The sequence below is a fragment of the Branchiostoma floridae genome, chromosome 10 (genome assembly GCF_000003815.2).
Source record: "Branchiostoma floridae strain S238N-H82 chromosome 10, Bfl_VNyyK, whole genome shotgun sequence".
NCBI lineage: Eukaryota > Metazoa > Chordata > Leptocardii > Amphioxiformes > Branchiostomatidae > Branchiostoma > Branchiostoma floridae.
This window is the reverse complement of record NC_049988.1, coordinates 2,260,581-2,276,092: the sequence shown is the minus strand read 5'-3', so window position 1 is coordinate 2,276,092 and position 15,512 is coordinate 2,260,581. Positions and strand designations below refer to the sequence as shown.

Genomic DNA, 15,512 nt, shown 5'->3' with positions numbered 1-15,512 from the left:
ATGGATGATAGGTATGTTGGTGCTAGCCCATTGATACACTTGTAAACCATAATGCACACATGATCCCGCCTTCTCCCTGCAAGGTCCTGCCAGCAGAGCTTCTCATGAAAGGTCAACTTTGCGAAACAAAAATTGTTGACACTACATTCTGCAGAAGTTGTAGCTTATATACGTGAATATGAAGAAGCAGAATCGCATGAAAATTTGACCTTTGCTTTATAATGCAATAAATTTATGATATATTTTTCCTCCATATACATACTACTAGTAATAATGATATGTTGTTATTGTTTTGCAGGGTTTGGATGCAGCCATGTTTGAGGAGATCCTGAGTTACATCTACTCTGGAACCCTCCATGTGTCCCTGGACAAAGTGCAGCCCCTGTACCAGGCAGCTGACCTCCTCCAACTGGACTATGTGAGAGACACCTGCAGCAGCTACATGGCCATGAACGTGGGGCGCTCCACCTGTGTGGACCTGTACAAGTTTTCTGATGTCTTCTCTGTGGACAGTGTCCAGAAACCTTGTCTGCATTTGATCCATAGAAACTTTGCTGAGGTGGGTCTGGTATTTTGACTGTGGGTCACTTCACTTCTGGAAGAATTAAAAACTTATTGGAAACCTTTAATTTCTTTCATAAGGAAAGTGACAGATATTTTAGGGGATTTTATCTACAATTTTTTCTTTTATTTTGTGATCTTAATAGCTGTCTTCCAAATAACAAAAAATGGACCCCACTTTGCAGTGCTAATCTTTCACTGTTATTAATAAGCCTTTACAAATAAAACATTGCTTTCTACAGTACCATACATGTACATGAACTCTGCACCTCCACAGGTTGCCTCCAGTGAGGAGTTTTGCAGCATGAGTGTGAATCAGCTGACTGAGATCATCAGCCACGATGAGCTGGATGTTAAAGAGGAGACAAAAGTGTGGGAGGCTGTGGTGAGATGGGTGCAGTACAGCAAGCAGGACAGGTTGGTGTAATTATCTCCATAGCTGTCTTCTATTGTCTAATCTGTTGGTAATTCTGTGTACACATTGAATGACTGTGACACCCAATTCATTATTACCATTTTGGCAGGTTATAATACAAGATTCAACATCTCAGAATTTTCTTCAGTGATTTAGAAACATGTCTACAAAAATTTGGTCCTACTCTGTGCAGACAGCATCATGCCATCTTCTGTTCTGTACCCTACAGACAAGTTTTGCCTTGCCATGCATATCCTAACACCCCCATGTGAACCTCTTGTATCACACAGACTGCACCACCTACCCAGCATCCTCCCTCACATCCGCTACAACCTGCTGACCTCAGATGACACTGCAGCCATCTTGGAGCACCCCCTGGTCAGGGAGGATCCTGGGAGTTCTGAAGTCATCAGGAATATGGTACAGAAAGGGAACCCTGACCTGAAGCCGAGGCTTGGGATGACTACAGAAATGATTCTGATGTACAATTCAGACTACAAGTTAGTGTATACTTGTTTGATTGACTTTGTAAGCAGTGAACAATCCTTGGACAACATCAGTCCTCATTTTTTGTCTTTCAATAAATTCATCCGATTGCTACTCATACAGAAGGACATTTGTTAGGAGCCAGAAGATCAGATTTCATAGAACAGTATAGAGTTTAGCCTCATTCTATTAAAACATATGAGTTTCCAGTCCAGTTTTATTTACATTTTTCAATGTATTTTGTCTTCTCCAGTTCCAAGGATCTCTTTTTCATGAACCCTCGTGAAGGGAAGTACATCAGCTGCACGTACAAGCAAGAAGACCTCCCTCCTGCCAGAACCATGACAGTCACCAGTGATAATGACATTTATATCATGCAATCAGAAGATAGGAAGTTATCCCTGTTTAAATACAACCATGCAGAAAACGTGTGGAAACAAGTTGGTGTGTCCTCCTCTAATGGACCAGCAGATGACTTGTATGAGACAAACTTTTATGAAGTTGATGGGGTTTTATATTACCTTGCTGTTAATCCTGAGGAAGAGCGACCTTTGCTGCAGGTGATAAAGTACAACCCGCACACGAACCAGTGGCAGGAGTGTTCACAGCTGCAACTCAGGGAAACTTTATACCACAGTGCAACAGTGCCCTGCGGTTCACATCTCTATTTCCTCAGAAGTGAGGAAGTGCATTGCTACAACCCAAGTCAGGACCAGTGGAGCAAGCGGACTCCACCTATCGACGTTCCTGATCCCTGTACAGCCGTTGCCATGGGAACAAATATTTTCTGCATTGATTTTGAATTCACTCAGACTCTGGTGTACAACACAGAGTCAGACTGTTGGCAGGTACTGCAAGGCTGGCCCAATCCACGAAACCTTGGTATGAAGTACCGTCCAACTCTTTTCGTAATGGAAAACCAGCTGCATGCACTGTTGGACGTTGATGACCCTGACAGAGAATGGTCACCAACATCCTGTACGCATCACGTATATGTGTATGACAGGTCTGCTGATGCCTGGAGAGACTTGAAGACCACCCTACCTGATGAGAAATATGATACGTATGGTCCTCACTGCCCTGTGGCACGATTGTACCTGCCATATCTTAAGGAGACATAAAAACACATCACTTCTACACTTTTATTGCTAACGTGAAGGAAAGAGACACAAAAATACACATCACTTCTTACGTCTTTATTGTTAATGTGAAGGATAAGGAAGTAGAGACTACAGAGCAAGACTGATTGAAGACATTTTTTTTTAGATCTCAACAATGAGATAGATATGCTAGATTTTATACTTTTAGATAGGGACATCTTTCTTTAAGAGACAGAACTGATGATTTCCTAAAGTTTAACAGCAGGAATTACTATATACCTTTATCTCGAGCACATTCCTAGTTAGTATACTGGCAATTTATGGTACATTTGGTGTGACCGGGATACACAGAAAGATATGCCCTTTATAAAACCTTTATCATCATTGTACATATAATTCAACTTGTATGTTTTATATTTCGGTTTGTGTGTCGTGATGAACGTTGTATTTGTAGGTCACCTTACAATTTCGTTTCAAAGCCATTTGCAAAGTTACGCACATTAGATTAAAACCAAAGGGTTCGAAATACACATACTTAACTTGCAATTTGCATGTAATTTTTGAGATTTGCATGTAAAAATATTCTGAACTTGCAAGCTTGCATGCTGAAAATACCAGGCCTATAGTAAAATACAGAGGACACTGTCTGGCGGGGATCGTCACCGGTCGTCAATAGGTGTTATAATTGACGTGACTATGGTTTAAATCTCCAAGGAGATCCTACGATGCCATAAAATAGTATCAAAGCTCTGTCCGTGAAGCATAGCCGGTTAAAGGGAGTGAGACGGACACCGGTAGTAGACGCACCCCTCTGCCAGCTTTTGATACTATCTTATGCTACCGTACGGTCTGCTTGGAGATTACTATGATTTAAAGTTATGTACTATGTGTAAATTGAGTGAATATTGCCCTACTTTTTTTTGTAAAATTTCGTGGTCAGAGCTTGTGAACAGGAACAAATAATTGTTTGAGAAAATAAAAACGTACATGTGTTAACAGCGCACTAAATATATATATCATATTTGTATACATTAATATTAATAACATGCCGTGCCTTTGCAATATGATCCAATATTTACTACAAAGAGAAGTTGTCAAATATAGTATACATTTACAAATGGAAAATTATAACTTTTACCCACACAGAAACAGATATTAAACAAATGATGCAAGATGTGATGCATACGGTCGTATCTAATAACCGTAAAATTTTGGAAAATGTCCCCCAAAGTGGCAACACAATGTCCAGGTTGTCTACGTACAGTGTCTCATGTACCCTTCGGCAATGTCCAGCAAGCGTGTTAAAAATCTAAATCTTTCTTTTTATATATTGCCAGGACGTTCAAGAGATCGTTTGTTTCAACAACTAAAATCTTACGATATTCATTATCATCGTAAATATATCTGAGGCATGGCCTAAAATAATTTTATTCAACCCGTCTTGCAACAAAGGTTTGGCCTATATTTTATATGAAGAACTTTATTGCACGACAATTGTACATGGTACAAAGTATGGCAACAACTATTACATAAAGTACAAAATAGAGGTAAGGATAAAGCTTAACATCATAGTTAACATAACAATAAGGGCTAATATGCATAATTCATTCATATAGTATCATAAAAATGAAGTAGGCTAATCATTAGCTTCAGTATTCTTTCTAATAGCAAAGCAGTCGTTGATATATTTGCCTATTTTTGCATTATGGGAGTTCTGACATCTAAATAAATGTGCAAATCTGTCTGTAGCATCGAGTCTTTTGAAATATGTTGTACTTGCTTCGAGAAACGTGAATAATTCGTTGGTAAACTAGCGTATCTAGAACATTCCATTATAAAATGAAATTCATCAAGAGGGTCCCTTCTATATAACAGAATGATTTAGATCTTTATGCTCAAAATGTGGTATCGATAAGTCGCAGGTGGTAGTTAAATACACTTTAAACAGTTCGGTACCACATCAGTCAAACAATTTCGAGAATATTATTGACAGACGACACATTCTAGCATTCAGATCGCGTAGCGCAGCGGTAGTTTGGCACCGTGTTGGTGTTTCGTTACTATTTAACCAATGGCTTTTTCAAAACTAATCTGAAAATAGGGTGTTAGTCTTAAACCCAGAAACAGGGCGTTAGTTTTAAACCCAGAAACAGGACGTTAGTCTTAAATCCAGAAATAGGACGTTAGTCTTAAACCCAGAAACAGGACGTTAGTCTTAAACCCAGAAACAGGACGTTAGTCTTAAACCCAGAAACAGGACGTTAGTCTTAAACCCAGAAACAGGACGTTAGTCTTAAATCCAGAAACAGGACGTTAGTCTTAAACCCAGAAACAGGACGTTAGTCTTAAATCCAGAAACAGGACGTTAGTCTTAAACCCAGAAACAGGACGTTAGTCTTAAACCCAGAAACAGGACGTTAGTCTTAAACCCAGAAACAGGACGTTAGTCTTAAACCCAGAAACAGGACGTTAGTCTTAAACCCAGAAACAGGACGTTAGTCTTAAACCCAGAAACAGGACGTTAGTCTTAAACCCAGAAATAGGACGTTAGTCTTAAACCCAGAAACAGGACGTTAGTCTTAAACCCAGAAACAGGACGTTAGTCTTAAACCCAGAAATAGGACGTTAGTCTTTGTCTTCTCAGATTATGTTTCCCATAAATTATAACAGGTCATTTCAGTAGATTGCCAACAGAAGACGTTTGTGTAGGTCTCTTCTATAAAGCTGAACACAAAGTAAACGTATAATCATGTAAACATTTAGAACCACAGCTGCAAAATTAAAGTGGATTCACAAATGACGATAAATGATAGGTAACTCTGAAAACAATAGTTTTATAAAATTATGTTTTGGGGAACCTTGACACAGTTAACTGAAACGTATCGCTATTATGTTGTCAACCAACCCAACCAGTCTTTCTGCAAGGCAATGCTTACAGAGCTAAGCAGGCAATCGTGATTTTACACCGCTCCATTTCTTCACGCTGATTGAGGTAAGTAATCTTTTCTGTCAATTCAAGTCAGTTCAACATTGGTTGGAAAAGCTCTATGCAACCTTTGGTTGAGTTGCGTTGGGTTAAAAGATTACGATAAGGCCATGGATCAGGCCAGAGTTTTGACGTATGTGTGACGGGGACTGGAATGTCTCTGTTAGTGCCTCTCTCCTATTGAAATTAATGATCATAAAAAATACACAAGAAAGTGTTAACGTAACCTTGAGTCTACAATTTAAACACAAAAATAAGCATTCATTATACGTCCAATTTTTACGACAGGTATTACCTTTGCTGCAAAGTTGGATGAACAACATTGATTTACTGTTTTAAGGCCCTTTTGAGCAGCTGACAAACGATTTCCTATCATATTATATATCTTACCGTAATACCAGCTGTAAAAATTGCATGTAATTTGTACGTTTTTTTTAAATGTCTCAAACTGTTACAGTCCAGGAATATTAGCTACGTACTTCATTGTATCATAGCTATTGGGCTTAATAAAGTATATTGCATCCAGGGAAATTCATGTTAGATATTCCACAGAGGTAGAACAGAAAATTTACTGGCAGATAGTGGAGCAGATAGGGAACAGACAGACAGTAAGTCAAGCAGGCATGGATTCAGACGAACAGGAAAGCGGCCAGGGGGTCAAACAGAAAGGATACACACTATGTGTCTGACTCTCTGTCTCTCTGAACCCCTGTCTGCGTCGCTGCTCGTCTGTTGAACTGTCTGTCTGACGCTCTGTCTGTCTGCTCCCTGTCTGTGTCCCTACCCGTCTGTCTGACTCTGTGTCGGAATCTCTGTAGCTGTCTGCCTGAATCCTTGTTTGCGTCCCTGCCTGTCTGTCGCCTTGTCTGCATGACTCTCTGTCCGTCTGACTCCCTGTCTGCGTCCCTGCCCGTCTGTCGCCCTGTCTGTCTGACTCTCTGTAGCTGTCTGCCTGACTCGTTGTCTGCGTCCCTGCCCATCTGTCACCCAGTCTGTCTAACTCTCTGTCTTTCTGACTCCCTGTCTGCGTCCTGCCCGTCTATGGCACTGTCTGTCTGGCTCTCTGTCCGTCTTACTCCCTGTCTGCGTCCCTGCCCACGTGTTGCCCAGTCTGTCTATCTCTCTGTTGTCTTTTTGACTCCCTGTTTGCGTCCCAGAACGTCTGTCGCCCTGTCTGTCTGACTCTCTGTCCGTCTGACTCCTTGTCTGCGTCGCTACCCGTCTGTCACCCTGCTGTCTGTCTGACTCTCTGTAGTTCCTGCCCGTCTATGACCCTGTTTGTCTGACTCTCTGTAGCTGTCTGCCTGACTCCCTGTCTGCGTCCCTGCCCGTCTGTCTCCATGTCTGTCTGACTCTCTGTAGCTGTCTGCCTGACTCCTTGTCTGCGTCCCTATCCGTCTTTCGCCATGTCTTTCTGGCTTTCTGTAGCTGTCTGCCTGACTCCCTGTTTGCATCCTTGCCCGTCTGTCGCCCTGTCTGTCTGACTCTCTGTCCGTCTGACTCACTCTCTGCATCCCTGCCCATCTGTCTGACTCTCTGTAGCTGTCTGCCTGACTCCTTGTCTGCGTCCCTATCCGTCTTTCGCCCCGTCTTTTTGGCTTTCTGTAGCTGTCTGCCTGAATCCTTGTCTGTGTCCCTGCCAACCTGCTGCCATGTCTGTATGACTCTCTGTCCGTCTGACTCCCTGTCTGCGTCCCAACCCGTCTGTCTCCCTGTCTGTCTGGCTTTCGGTAGCTGTCTGTCTGACTCCCTGTTTGCATCCCTGTTCGCCTGTCGCCCTGTCTGTCTGGATTTCTGTAGCTGTCTGTCTGACTCCCTGTCTTCGTCCCTGCCCGTCTGTAACCCTTACTATCTGACTCTCTGTAGCTGTCAGTCTGAATCCTTGTCTGCGTCCGTACCCGTCTGTCGCCCTGTCTGTCTGGCTTTCTGTAGCTGTCTGTCTGAATCCCTGTCTGCATCCATGTCCGTTTATCGCCCTGTCTGTCTGGCTTTCTGTAGATTTTTGTCTGACTCCCTGATGCATCCCTGCCCCTTCTGTTGCAATGTCTGTCTGGCTTTCTGTAGTTGTCTGTCTGACTCCTTTTCTGCGTCCCTACCTGTCTACGGCACTATCTGTCTGACTCTATGTAGCTGTTTGTCTGAATCCATGTCTGCGTCCCTACTCGTCTGTCGCCCTGTCTATATTTTTAGTTGGCTTTTTTTTTAATTTCAGACATGCCTAGCCGCTCGAACTGCAACCTTTTAATTACATCATTGTGGCAATTGAAAAGCGCCACGTGTCACTAAACAATCGTTCTCATTGAAATGTCGAAAATGGCATTTTTTTGGTCGAAAAATAAATCGGCTTTATTTTCAGTGAAATTACCTGGTTGTTTAGGAAAATTCCTCTTTTAACCATAGCCCAAAAATGGCTACTTATTTTTTTCGGTCCCATTGGTAATACATTACAGGGCAGGTAACAAACGTTACCGGTAACGTTTGTTACAACAGTAAACTTTACCCTGTTTTCTTCTAAAGGACTTACCTTATTGACGACATCATTTAGGTATACGTGGATGTCCCAAGGGACATTTGAAAAGTGGGTACCTTTTTTACACCAAGTCAAATAGAAAGCTTAGATAGCATCGAACAATGGTAACGTTTGTTACAGTCATTTCTGTACAACATTTTGTTAAGCAAGGTGGGATACAAATAACAGTCAACAACCCTTTCTTGTTTCCTTAGGAAGCCAGAAAAACTGTGCAGCGTCACAAAAACGGTAATTTCTAGTCTTATACGTGGATAATAAAACCGTGGCAACCATCGTACTCGTGGTGGTAACGTTTATACAGAATCTGGCGACAGGCATAAACCACCTCACACAGCCTCCAAGATCAGTGACAGGAGCGATCTGACGTGATCGGGCAGAGGTCCTTGGTAGCTGGTTTCACCTGCCGAACAATTATTCTGGGAACTGAATTGTTACATTTTTGGCTACTATTTGAATTATTCGTTTCTTCTCAGGCGACAGCCATTTTTTTAGGGTGTGAAATCCGATCCGTGGCTATAATAACCGTCTAAGCCATCAACTAATACGAATGTTGTTGTGCATCTTTTGTAAAACATTACAGGGGTTATGGAAAAATGAAGGAACCAGTGATGTTGTCTATAATTTTCTCCATATCAAGCCGTAAAGTCAGGCGACAGCATTTCGACATTTAAATGAGAACGAGCCTAAAGCTCCCTATCGATTAAAGTCATGTTTGCAGCTATACATTCTTTTTTTCTGCAATAATCTCTTCATCTGCTAGAAGGCAATTTTACCGATATAGGTCTACTAAAGAGATGTCTAACCAATATACGACTTTTACAAAGTTAATATGGGCTTTAGGGAACGCATATGAACTAATAAGACAAATGCGAATTTTTAAAACTGAAAACATACTATCCACGTCTGAGAGAAGCGCTTGTTTTACCGAATACATACACGTTTTACGGTATGCATGTGATCCGAACAAGTCAACCTTGAATAAATTCAGTATAAATTCAGTGTTTATTGATACATGAAGTGGATCGTATAAACTCCGTAAAATTCTTATGGACATAGGCCATATGACAGTAGCCATCCCTGTGAAAGTTTATATTGTGTCAGGGGAGACAGGTAACCTCATCACAACGTTTAGTACTTAAAACCCTTAAACTACCAAAACCGGATATATCCGGCACACCTATACATGTCCTGTGTGCCGCGCCCGGATATATCCGGATAGCGTATTCTGCCAAAGTAGCAGCTCTGCGCGCGTGTAGCACACCAACCCCGGAAGTTAGGGACTTCGGCCTTGTTCGGGGTTTCTTTTTGGAGGTCAGTAACCAACTCTGGCACTGATAGCATTTTATAGGGCTGAAACTCTGGCAGTTTAAGGGTTCTAATGTTCACTGTTTCTTTGTAGGGTGCGCGTGCCCTGGAATCAGTTCGCACAGCGGCCCTTGCGGTGTCCGCAGTGCTCTGAGGTCGTTCTTGACTTTGCAAAGTTTTTTTTAGTCTGTGACCAGAGGGTAACCTCTGGCGAAGAGGGTAACCTCTGGCGACAGACTTTTAGTTTTGTCACGTTTCCCCGCGTTCGCAGCTGTATCTGTATGTTCCCGTCGTCTGAATCCTTTGTGGTTTGGCAGGTCCTCTGCACTGAGGTTGACGATGATGCACGTGGGTTTTTTTTGGCGGCAGCTGGTTTTATTACGGATGTAATGAAAATAACGCCCCTACAAAATGTTCGTCTTCTGGTGTATTGGTCCAGATCCCCTGTATGTGGGTCCTGCGGTAATTTGATATTGTCAAGCAGATGCGTGATTTTGTCTGATCGGCAAAGTGAGGCACGTTTGCATCTTTATCTGTATGTTCCCGTCGTTTTATTCGTATGTGGTTTGGCAGGTCCTATGCATTGAGGTTGACGATGATGCACGTGTTTTTTTCGCGGCAGCTGGTTTTATTATGGATGTAATAAAATATCACCCCTATAAATCGTTCGTCTTACGATGTTTTGTTCCAGGGCCGCTTTATGTGAGCCTTGCTGTAATTGAATATTGCAAGCAGATAGGTGATGTTCACTGATCGTCAATGTAACACGCGTTCGCATCGGTATCTGCATGTTCCCGATGTTGCATACGTTTGTGGTTTGGCAGGTCCTCTGCACAGAGTTAGACGATGATGCACGGTGTTTTCTTGTTTTCATTTTGTGTCGTTCGATTGAGACGCTGATTTTTCTGTTAATGCGTACAGGACTGTTTTAAATTTTGCAGTGATAGGTATGTTAGCTTTTAAGCAAGCTTTTGGTATGAGTTGGTGTGATGTGTTCTGTATGCGATATAAAAAACCGAGTCATACACCACAGAAAACATCACAACCGACATAAACCATAATCAGGTCACAGAGTATGTTACCTACGGCCACTTGCTGCAAGATATTTAAAACTCTCGTTCTATAAGAATGGTTTTCACGACACCCACTATGGTGGGTACTGTAACGATATATAATTTCTCAAAATATGTATTATTGCTGCAGCTGTGAGATTTGAATTGCAAAAAACAAAGGATATTTCTATGACTCGCTGACAAGTAATATATGTATAACCATGTACTGTATGTAACCTTTGATTTACGTATAACCTCTGTATTATACATAACTATAACCTATTTATTATACATAATTGCTAACCTAGAAGCCGCTTGCAATTGCACAACAGAAGAACAGGATTCTCCGCGGGCAATTGTAAAACAGGAGGACAAATCCTTTGTTTCCAGCTCATGATACCCTTGAAAGATATTTGGTCAACACAGATCAATGCTATTAAAGAATATCGTGGTGGTAGGAGTTAATGTTAGTTAAAAAGAAGCAACAACAACAGCAACAGAAGATTGAGCTAAATCCTTTAAATGCCTACTACAGAAAACTACCCCAACGACCAAGAATGAAGCGAGTTGATGATGCAGACAATAGTTACAAGATGGCCCAACATTTACGAGATAGGAGTTCTGAGGATCACAAAAAGGGCAGGAATTGGAGACTCTGGATCAAGGTAAGAAAATGTTTACTGATATATGTTTTGTATTATCTTGTAGGCTTGAATCCAATAACTTAAAGGTAGATTTAGCTGACAAAGAACTTTGTCATTCATTGACTTACCATCTGATCAACGTACACACGGTCAGAATTTGTTGTTGTTAATTTATTTATAAAAATAACAGATTAGTCAAAGAATATAATTTTCAAAACTCACCCTCATTGAAGTTCTCTACTTGAACCAGAATGCAGGCAGACGTCGGGCTTTTAGCTCAAAGCACACTTTGTCAAATCAATGCATTATTTTCGATAAGAAATTTGATTTTGAATTTCGTTTCGGGAATCAAGATGTACAGGCTGAAATATTGTCAAGAAATAACTACTCAAAACTACAACGGGCCATAGCTTAAATGTTATCCACCGGTTTCTGAATACCTACTTCTGAATCAGGACACGGAAGTCGGTAGGGAGGAAATCATTGAAAGACTGAAAAGTAGAATGAAAGGCTTTCAGTAATGTAACTATGTGTGCTTTATTTTTCAGAACCTCTCAGGAGTAGCAGCCTGCCTAGCAAGCGGTTTCTTCAAAGGTGTAGTCCCTGCCTCGTCACGATATGTAGGAGACCGAGGATACACATCATACCAGATACTCTTCTTGAATGACTTATTAATTCTCACTGTGGCCTTGTGCGTCACTGTGTACCAACGGCCATACATATTGCCTGACGACTGGAAACAGGGACTACAACTGATTTTCCAAGGATTGACTCGATTTACCAGCATGCTTTGTCTGTTCACTGCGTACCAGTTTATTCCACCTGCGAACACAGAAGCCGTCTTGAACGCCAGTATGCCGGTTTTTGTGGTGGTCTTGTCCCGCATCTTCCTTCAGGAGGTAAAAAGTATTCATAAATAAAGCATGCATTATGAATTGTCTTCTGACACAACCACAAATATTTACCTGCCTAACGCTATTTCACCTTTTTCCAAGGAGTAAAATATATATGTCGTATTTGAAAACTGGGCTTTTAGGCAATTTTTAGCCAAATTATCAAAACGGTCGGTGGTTTCAAATTGCAATAATTAAAACAAAATATTTTGAATTAAAAACAACCGTCCGTTGATCATGAGTCGATGTCCTCGGATACCGGCTTTTAAAAAACAATATAGGTTACCCCATTGATAAAGGTGAACTAGCGTTACATAACTGTGAACTGTGTACAAAAAACATCTACATACTTATGATGGTCCCAAACGCGACTCAACTCATAATCCCCTCATTTGAATTATATATTCGCAATATGAGACAGCTTTTCGATTTCTTTAAGTGAAATAATCTTCTTTTTTAACATTCCAGGTCCCGACTCGAGTAACCATCATCGGCAGCATGTGGTGTGTAGCAGGCGTCGTGATTCTTAGCTACGGCAGCTTCATCAACATGACGTCATCAGCGGAAACTACAGACGTCACTGTTGGAATAGTTCTCACCATAGCCGGATCACTGACATGCTCCATGCTTGACGTTGGTGTCAAAGGTCTCTTGAAATCCACCCCGATAGTAAAGATTGCAACATACACGTACGTCATCAGCACCCTGTCTACTGGGATAGGAGCGTTTCTCGCCAGTTCCACGTGGCACATTGAACCAGGGACGGCAGGAGTTCTCGCGCTAAGCTGTCTTAGTCACGGCAATTTTATATTGTTCTTCTACCTCGGTGCGACGTTAGTAGAGGTAAATGCAGTAATCGCAATGATTCAGCTCAGCGCGTTTCCGTCCTATGGCTTACAGTGGGCGATGTTAGGGTTCGCTCCGACAGTTTTAGATGGCTTAGGTCTATCATGTGTACTGATAGGGGCGTTTTCTATTGTGATATGGGAGGCACTTGCTCGATGGAAGGAAGAGAAACACAGGGCAGTTATGGAACAACTAGATTTGGATCAATTAAATGATGATTGATAAGATAAAACACCATGCCTAACCTCCATGCGCTACAAAACTACGTTCAACTTGGTTTCTCACGTAGACATATTGGCTAAACCATGTGTTATTAAGGTTTCTAGGATCCTACAAGACACCATGCATTCATTATACCTACATAAGTACAGAGGACTGAAGGGAAGGTCCACCACACGCTGCATAGCCGGATGCTCTAATAAACTTTTGACACATCACTACACTCGTGATTGCGGATTTTTAAAAGACTTTTAACAGGATTGACCAAATGGTTGTAATTAACAAACTTTAACCCTCAAACACCCGAGTGGGGTCCATTTAGAACCCAAACGTACATTTTGAAGTGCCATTTGAACATTTTTGATCTGGAGGAAAAATCCTTCAGTGACTTTGTCAGTCTGTTTGTCTTATACCTTCTCCTAAGTTTTTCGCAAAGATTGGTACAATAATTTGGAAATTATTAAGAAAGTTTGTGTTCAGTTCCTCTGGGGACCCCAGCAAAAATGTGCAGTTTTTAAAACAAACTTTGGAGGCTAACTCCTTAACCACTTATAGTATGACTACCAAACTTTCAGATGATAATAGCAATGTAAACCTAAATCATCACAAAAATCTCTGTGTCATCAACATGTAATGTGGCGACATTATGACGTCATTTACCTAATCAGGGTGGCCATCTTGGATTTTGAACAATGACGTCATGAATTAGCATAAATTATAAATTTTAAGTCATGAAAATTACATTGAATTTCATAGAATTTAATTGTTGTCAGAAAACAGGTGTAGTTTACCAAGAAAACCTTGTTTACATTAAAATTGTCAAATTTTGGCAAAAATATGCCTGTTAGAATATGGTTGCCATGGCAACCCCCAAAATATGATAAACTTACTTTATTGACTAAAACTTTTGCGAATAATATTTTGTGATAAATTACCAAGTTTCGTAGCTTTAGCTATAGCCGTTCATGAGTCGGAATAGGTTTAGTGCAAAACGTGGTCCTTCTGAAATTTTACATAAATTATGATAATGAGTTGGAATTAGCAACATCTTAACATATCAAAATCTTCCTCTTACATTGAAGAATCAATTTATATACAATGATCGCCGATAAGAAATGGTACTGAGATATTATGAACAAAACATTTTGGGGTCCGTTTGGACCCCACTCGGTCATTTTAGTCGTAAAAAAAGGTCGGGTGCTTGAGGGTTAAAAGCTTGGAGTAAGTCCAACTCTGATTCCTCTGGTGTTTCTGGCTTGCCGTTTCCAATGGATTATTCACAACGACGCACTATCCACTTCACAAACGCTCTTCTGCTCGGTCTTCTAGAGAACAACACTCGGCCTTATCGACGTACACTGTGTTCGGTGATGCAGTTAGATAATCTACCTTGTCTAAATGGAGATTTCTCTTTGAGAGAAAATCCTACTATCACATAATCGCACGCTTATCAACACCGATACAACTGTACATTGTCCTGTGTAGGATGTTTACTAGGAAACTAATTGATAAATTTAATCCCCGACCCAATGTCTCAGCAGATAGGACAGTGTCACGGCGGTTACAGTATACGTAATACAAGATTTTCACTGGAAATGGATGAGTTTCTTCTTTTAGACTGCGGGCATGCTGAAAAAGAAGCAGTTTCCATGGCAGGGTAGTGCAAGTTCGGGCCTTTGGGACTTCTGCGCAAGTTCGGGACTTACTAATAATATTGAGGATGACGGGGTAGAAGTGATTTCAGAGAAATTTCCTCACCTAAAAGAAGTCAGACGAATTAGTATTTCTATTAGTACCTATTAATATTACTATAATGGTGATGTAATATTGTTATATATCAGTATTACTCAACATCCAACGTGGGTGTATTACATAAAAAAAGAAACAAAAACTAGAGTATTCCAATCTTGTATTATCTCCATTTAATTTTATGGCTGTGAGTCATGGACAATGAATACTCCTCAGTCCATGTACCAAGAAACTGGACGGTTCCTTCACCAGGATGCTACGTGTTGTATACAACAAACCTTGGTGGGAACACACGACAAACAAAGAATTGTATCGGGCTCTTCCATCTGTATCAACTGAAGTCAGACGACGCCGTTTAAGCCTTGGTTAACATGTTATTCGACATGGCGAACCAGTCGGTAAACTGCTCTTTTGGTCCCCAGAAGCAAACAGGAGAAGAGGCCGTCCACACCTTACGCTAAAGAACTTTATTGAATCAGAGACTGGACTATGCGATAAGGACCTCACTGAAATGATGAAAATTAAATTACACTGGAAGCGGAACTTTGCCAATGCTTCACTTCTAGTGTTATCTATCTTTCATCATCTTACTGAGGTCCTTATCGCATAGTCCAGTCTCTAAAAAAAGAGTACAAATATGTATGTATGTATGTAACGTGGGTGTAAGAGTCATTGCAGCAAGGCTGGTTCACATACGAAAGCTACTGAATATCGACTTAGCGAGAA

At 41.0% G+C, this 15,512-nt stretch overlaps 2 protein-coding genes across 2 annotated transcripts; one reads left to right on the top strand and one right to left on the bottom strand.

Annotated features, from left to right (window-relative positions):
• Positions 1-3,563, top strand: LOC118424234 (kelch repeat and BTB domain-containing protein 7-like). Its single transcript, XM_035832775.1, has 5 exons — positions 1-11; positions 334-559; positions 839-978; positions 1,267-1,476; positions 1,716-3,563. Exons 1-5 carry the CDS (start codon positions 1-3, stop codon positions 2,581-2,583), a joined length of 1,455 nt encoding a protein of 484 aa, XP_035688668.1. The 3' UTR covers positions 2,584-3,563.
• A 2,662-nt stretch (positions 3,564-6,225) lies between these two features.
• LOC118424233 (octapeptide-repeat protein T2-like) lies at positions 6,226-6,528 on the bottom strand. Its single transcript, XM_035832774.1, has one exon. It carries the CDS (start codon positions 6,526-6,528, stop codon positions 6,226-6,228), a length of 303 nt encoding a protein of 100 aa, XP_035688667.1.
• Between the last annotated feature and the right edge of the window lie 8,984 nt (positions 6,529-15,512).